The sequence below is a fragment of the Ambystoma mexicanum genome, chromosome 6q (genome assembly GCF_040938575.1).
Source record: "Ambystoma mexicanum isolate Mex_15411 chromosome 6q, UKY_AmexF1_1, whole genome shotgun sequence".
Classification (NCBI taxonomy): Eukaryota; Metazoa; Chordata; class Amphibia; order Caudata; family Ambystomatidae; genus Ambystoma; species Ambystoma mexicanum.
In genome coordinates, this window is record NC_090937.1 from 1,074,029,661 (window position 1) to 1,074,036,119 (window position 6,459).

At 49.3% G+C, this 6,459-nt stretch overlaps 1 protein-coding gene across 6 annotated transcripts in view; it reads right to left on the reverse strand.

The window, feature by feature from the left end:
- Positions 1–6,099, reverse strand: part of PAICS (phosphoribosylaminoimidazole carboxylase and phosphoribosylaminoimidazolesuccinocarboxamide synthase) — a 1,368,496-nt gene extending 1,362,397 nt beyond the window's left edge. For all 6 annotated transcript variants that reach the window (XM_069631608.1, XM_069631609.1, XM_069631606.1 and 3 more), the window contains exon 1: positions 5,697–6,099. In XM_069631608.1, coding sequence (XP_069487709.1) covers positions 5,697–6,084 — 388 coding nt within the window. In that variant the 5' untranslated portion in view covers positions 6,085–6,099. The remainder of the gene's footprint in view (positions 1–5,696) is intronic.
- Between the last annotated feature and the right edge of the window lie 360 nt (positions 6,100–6,459).

Here is a 6,459-nt window from a genome sequence, read left to right on the forward strand (position 1 = left end):
TGTGAGGAGGGGCGTGTCCGCATCGAGAAATGCCGAGGACTGTCAGGCAACACCAAAGAACGAGAGGAAGGGGGGTTGACAGTGCAACATACGGAAAGCCCGACAAGGGAGCAGGAAAGGGCAGCCACAGAAAGGGATAAAGTAACCCATGAAAAGGACGAAGGAAATGACCTAGAACCTCCTCAGGGGACGCATTCAGAAACGTCTGTACAAGCAATGGTCCATAGGGGGCCAGTGTCCCCAAAAGTGGCAGTGGAGCCAGACACTAAGGAAAGTGCCATAGAAGAACACAAAGGTCAAAAGGAAAAATACCTGAACCAGGAGCAAAAAATCAACCCGAACAGAAATGACACGAAAGAGAGTGGAAGAGACGAAAGCACGAGAGAAAGTGAAATTATAACATCAGAGTCGGAGTCGGGGTCGGAGAGAAAAGCGTCACCACTGAAACAGAAAAAAAGAAAAACCGTTAACAAAATAACAATTAAAAGAAAAAACCAAGATAAGATCAAAATAACGAAAACAACGAAAAACACTAAAGATCAAGGCGGCATGAACCCAGGAAAAGCGAAAATGGTAGGAGAAAATAGAAAAATGCAATTACAAAAAAGAAATGAAGGAACACAAAAAGGGGTGACACCAGTATCTCTGTCAGGTACGCTAAAAGCATTCTTTTTCAACCAACAGAAGCGCAAATTGGATTCGGAAAATGAACTGTCGGATGCTGATATCCTAGAAGCAGTCCAGGAGAAATCAGCAGAGAACAGACAACAGTCCCCAGGCTTAGACGTGGCGCAAGAAGGACCGCCCAGTGTAGGTCTGTCTCAGATCCTATTGGAAAAAAGAAATGCGGCTAAAGCAATCAGACGCCAAATAGAGGAAAGAGAAGAAAGTCGAAGGCTAAGCACTTTAAAAGAACAACAGGAGGTGCCCTCAGAAGGGCGGGAGAACACAATAAGAGCCGAAGATGACCAGCGAAGACCGGAGCCGGCCCGAGAAAAGCCCTCCCATAATATGATGAAGCCGACAACTAATTTGCAACCAAAGCTTTCGGAAGAAGGCTCTGATCAGCAAAAACAGATGACAACTAAAAGAGCTCCGGCTAAACCTCTCTCGCCCAGATGGGTCAAAAGGCCATATGAATTTAGGCCACGTATTACGGACCCCTGAGAAAGTAAGAGAGCTTCACGGAGTGAGCCTTCAAAGAGAAGGCCTGAAAGAACAACACAAACAGTCAGGGACAGAGGGAGAGCCATATAGGACTAGGCTGAGTGACAGCTTGTTTATGGAAGCAATGGCAACCCCGGGGAAAATAGCAAGTACACCAAAATCGCCTAAAAACAGACGATTAAGTGAAATAGCCACGCCAACGCAAAAGGAGTCACCAAGCAAAAAAAAGGACTTACTAACTATTATGTCGGCCATAACGATCGCATTAGCCCCTTATTGCAAATTGTAGGAAGCAATAAAAGAGAGAATACAGGACAACACATCAATCCTGGCTTCTATGTCCACAAAAATCTCCCAAATAGAAGGCTACATCACTGCATCAGAAGAAAGGAATATCGGACATCATAAAGGCTGGGAAAAAGAAGTGGAGGACCTTAAAAAACAAATTGAGCTTTTACAAAGGGAGAGGGGCCAAAAGGAGATGAGAACCATGAGGAATCAATCAGAAAGACAGAACGACGAAATTGTGGACAACGTGAAGGAAAAGCAAGAGATAAAGGAAGCAAATGAAGAAAGTCCAAAAATCCAACACTTATATCCAATTAAATCGGGACTGCTTAACCACCCTCAAAGAAAAGTCCCAGTTGTACTAAAAATAGCGAATAATGACTAGATTCAGCAATCGTCACCGGGAGAGAAGGCGAAGCAGCCGGAACCATCAAAGGCAAAGGAAAAAACAGTAAAGAAAAACAAGGAAAGCCAAGAAGATACACCGAGAGTGACTAACAGATAAAATGAGGAGCTCCCCACGATCGTTAGAAGATTTCATGTGCGATACAAACTGGTGCCTTCCTGGTTGCCGCTCTTTTTCCCTACTTAAGGAGCCCTCCAGCCTCTTTTCCTTTGCAGATGAGGAGCAGGTGCAAGTGAATCTTGGTCACCTGGCCTAAGCCCCGTCCACCTGGTGCTTTCCTGGTTGCCGCTCTTTTTCCCTACTTAAGGAGCCCTTCAGCCTCTTTTCCTTTGCAGATGGGGAGAAGGTGCAAGTGGATCTTGGTCACCTGCCCTAAGCCCCACCCACCTGGTGCCTTCCTGGATACCGCTCTTTTTTCCCCACTTAGCAAGCCCCGCCCACTTGGTGCCTTCCTGGTTGCCACACTTTTTCCCTACTTAAGGAGCCCTCCAGCCTCTTTTTCTTTGCAGATAGGGAGCATGTGCAAGTGGACCTTGGTCCCCTGGCCTAAACCCCGCCCACCTGGTGCCTTCCTGGTTGCGCTCTTTTTCCCTACTTAAGGAGCCCTCCAGCCTCTTTTCCTTTGCAGATGGCGAGCAGGTGCAAATGGATCTTGGTCACCTGGTCTCAGCCCCGCCCACCTGGTGCCTTCCTGGTTGCGCTCTTTTTCCCTACTTAAGGGGCCCTCCAGCCTCTTTTCCTTTGCAGATGGCAAGCAGGTGCAAATGGATCTTGGTCACCTGGTCTAAGCCCCGCCCACCTGGTGCCTTCCTGGTTGCCACTCTTTTTTCCCTACTTAGCAAGCCCCGCCCACCTGGTGCCTTCCTGGTTGCCAATCTTCTTCCCTACTTAAGGAGCACTCCAGCCTCTTTTCCTTCGATGATAGGAAGCAGGAGCAAGTGGATCTTGGTCACCTGGCCTAAGCCCCGCCCTCCTGCTGCCTTCATGTATGCTGCTATTTTTACCCACTTAATGAGCCCTCCAGCATCTTTTTATTTGCAGATAGGGAGCATGTGCAAGTGGACCTTGGTCCCCTGGCCTAAACCCCGCCCACCTGGTGCCTTCCTGGTTGCGCTCTTTTTCCCTACTTAAGGGGCCCTCCAGCCTCTTTTCCTTTGCAGATGGCGAGCAGGTGCAAATGGATCTTGGTCGCCTGGTCTAAGCCCCGCCCATCTGATGCCTTCCTGGTTGCCACTCTTTTTCCCCCACTTGGCAAGCCCCGCCCACCTGGTGCCTTCCTGGTTGCCACTCTTCTTCCCTACTTAAGGAGCACGCCAGCCTCTTTTCCTTTGCAGATGGGAGCAGCTGCAAGTAGATATTGGTCACCTGGCTTAAGCCCGTCCATCTGGTGCCTTCCTAGTTGCCGCTTTTTTTCCTACTTAAGGAGCCCTTCAACCTCTTTTCCTTTGCAGATGGGGGAGCAGGTGCAAGTGGGTCTTGGTCATCTGGCCTAAGCCCTGCCAACCTGGTGCCTTCCCGGTTGCCGCTCTTTTTCCCACTTAGCAAGCCCCGCCCATCTGATGCCTTCCTGGTTGCCACTCTTTTTCCCTACTTAAGGAGCCCTCCAGCATCTTTTCTTTTGCAGTTGGGGAGCAGGTGCAAGTGGATCTTGGTCACCTGGCCTAAGCCCCGTCCACCTGGTGCCTTCCTGGTTGCCGCTCTTTTTTCCCACTTAGCAAGCCCCGTCCACCTGGTGCCTTCCTGGTTGCCGCTCTTTTTCCCCACTTAGCAAGCCCCGCCCACCTGGTGCCTTCCTGGTTGCCGCTCTTTTTCCCTACTTAAGGAGCACGCCAGCCTCTTTTCCTTTGCAGATGGGAGCAGCTGCAAGTAGAAATTGGTCACCTGGCTTAAGCCCCGTCCATCTGGTGCCTTCCTAGTTGCTGCTCATTTTCCTACTTAAGGAGCCCTCCAGCCTCTTTTCCTTTGCAGATGGGGAGCAGGTGCAAATGGATCTTGGTCACCTGGCCTAAGCCCGCCCAGCTGGTGCCTTCCTGGTGTCTTCCTGGTTGCCGCTCTTTTTCCCTACTCAGGGAGCCCTTCAACCTCTTTTCCTTTGCAGATGGGGAGCAGGTGCAAGTGGGTCTTGGTCATCTGGCCTAAGCCCTGCCAACCTGGTGCCTTCCCGGTTGCCGCTCTTTTTCCCACTTAGCAAGCCCCGCCCATCTGATGCCTTCCTGGTTGCCACTCTTTTTCCCTACTTAAGGAGCCCTCCAGCATCTTTTCTTTTGCAGTTGGGGAGCAGGTGCAAGTGGATCTTGGTCACCTGGCCTAAGCCCCGCCCACCTGGTGCCTTCCTGGTTGCCACTATTTTTCCCCACTTAGCAAGCCCCGCCCACCTGGTGCCTTCCTGGTTGCTGCTCTTTTTCCCAACTTAGCAAGCCCCGCCCACCTGGTGCCTTCCTGGTTGCCGCTCTTCACAAGGGTATTGAAAGAGGAGGTGTTGGCTTGGACAATAGCTTTTTTGTATTCCCTAGCAAGTTTGCAAAATTCTACCTTGAGGTGATTTGCTTTCCAGATGGTTAGTGCTGTCCGTTTTTTGGAACAGAGTTCTTGAAGATCTGGGGAGAACGAGGCGTTGGTGTGTTTTGGCTTTTCGAGGCAACAAAGAGGCAATAGATTCCACAGCTAGTTTCAAAGTGGTGCTATATGTTTGTGCAAGTAAGACTGGGTCGTTAGATAAGGGGGAGCCTGAGAGCCGGCACTAGTAGGTGTGGTAGGAGCCGTTCTTTGGTGAGCTGGCGTGAGCTCCTGGCGAGTATGCTTATCCCATCATGGTAAGATAAAGGAGGCGGTCAAGATTCACCCAAGTAGGCAATTCTGTCTTTTTGACGTGGGCAACCTTATGCAGTAATTACTGTGCCGGATTGGATGAACTAAGATGTATATTGAATAATAATGAACATTGCAGCTAAGTACCGTAAGGAGTACTTTTGCAGCAGACTTTAACATCGACTTTACCATCCATGATAAGCATTTGAGGAGACTCCACTTTAACAGAATCTGTGTTTGGATTGAGCCAAACACGACCTTAGAATACATTCAAGAACTACATGAAATGAAACCTATGAATTGTCCAGGCACACGTTTTCCTGGGCCTTGGAGTGCTGCTTCACACAGGCCTAATGGGGCGTGTCCTTCGTGAAAGGAAGAAGCCCCGCCTTGATGTGAGACTGTGGACACTGAGGCAATGCTGATATTTCTGGGGAAACCTGGCTTTACGTGACGCTTTTAGCAAGCTGCAGCCGAGGGATAATCACGCTGCAGTGGCTTTCGGCAGCATAAAGAAGGGAATATTTGTGAAAAGTAAAGTGAAAATGTGTTTGAAACAGCCGTTGCCTTCAACACAATAAGCCCATCGTTGATTGTATGTGGTTATTGTGACAGTGTTCTGGCAGCTTTCCTTCCAGGATATTACCAGCAGTCTTTCCACATTCCATTTTTAATTTCCTATAAAACATAGTCAACATCTGCTAATTTTAGCAGCAGCGGTACATGCAAGCTTTCGATGCACACATTCAAATTGAGCACGCGCTAATCCAGAAATAACGTGCTTTCTATTTTACTCAAATTTCCCATTTGGCAAGGCGGTTGCAAAACATAATTTAACAAGAGATGGTGCAATTACACAAATCAACTTTGGCGGCGCTAAATCCAGAACGAATCAAGTCAGTTGCTGCTCTAAACCGTGCTCTTCGAGATGAAACACGGGCTTTGAACAGGCAGCATTTGCTCTGGCGTCATTGAAACAGATGGGGGATATATATATATATGGATGTGTATACGTAATTTCTTTTACCTGCCGCCCTTCCCGTGGATGTGCCAAGATCAAGGTGGGCTTCAGAGGGTGTGCACAAGCCGACTTCCTCCTCGGCGGACTCTGTACCCGTCTCGTCCCTCAGTATCCCATCCAGTTCGTGGAAGAAGCGCATGGTTTTAGCCCCCTCCCCGGAGCTGTGGGCGCCCTTTACTGTCCTGTACTCGTACTTGAGGTTTTTGTACTTTGCCCGGCACTGCTTCCAGTCCCTGCACACCCCGAGCTCCTGCAGCCGCTTGGCGATGTACACAAAAATCCCCTTATTCCTCAGGGTCTCGCGGAGCTGCTTTCTGATGTGCTTCTCCGACCATACACTGAGCAGGGCTTTGATCTCTTCCTCAGTCCAGTACCTCCCTGTTCCTCGCTCCATGTTGAAAGTGACCTGGAAATGATTCACTATTTCTAGCCACGGATTCGGTTTCCAGGGAAACCAGACGGCTGGTTGTTTGGTAAGCCCCAAAGAGACAAAAGGATCCAGTTTACTGGCTCAAGCTGCCTGGAGGGGGTGTGACTTGAGAAGGAGCCAGCAAAGCAGGTTCTGCGGGGACAGGCACATAAAGCAGCTCAGAAGATGAACTGGTCGAGCATTCTGTCTCTGCATGCAGCAGAGGCACTACTGAGCACTTTAAACCTGGGTATATTTCCACGCATAATACACTTGGCTTCAACCCCTCGCACAGCAAACGTGATTTGAATGTGTTTAATAGAGTCTATCAAGATGCAAGAGATTTATTGGAATGGTAAG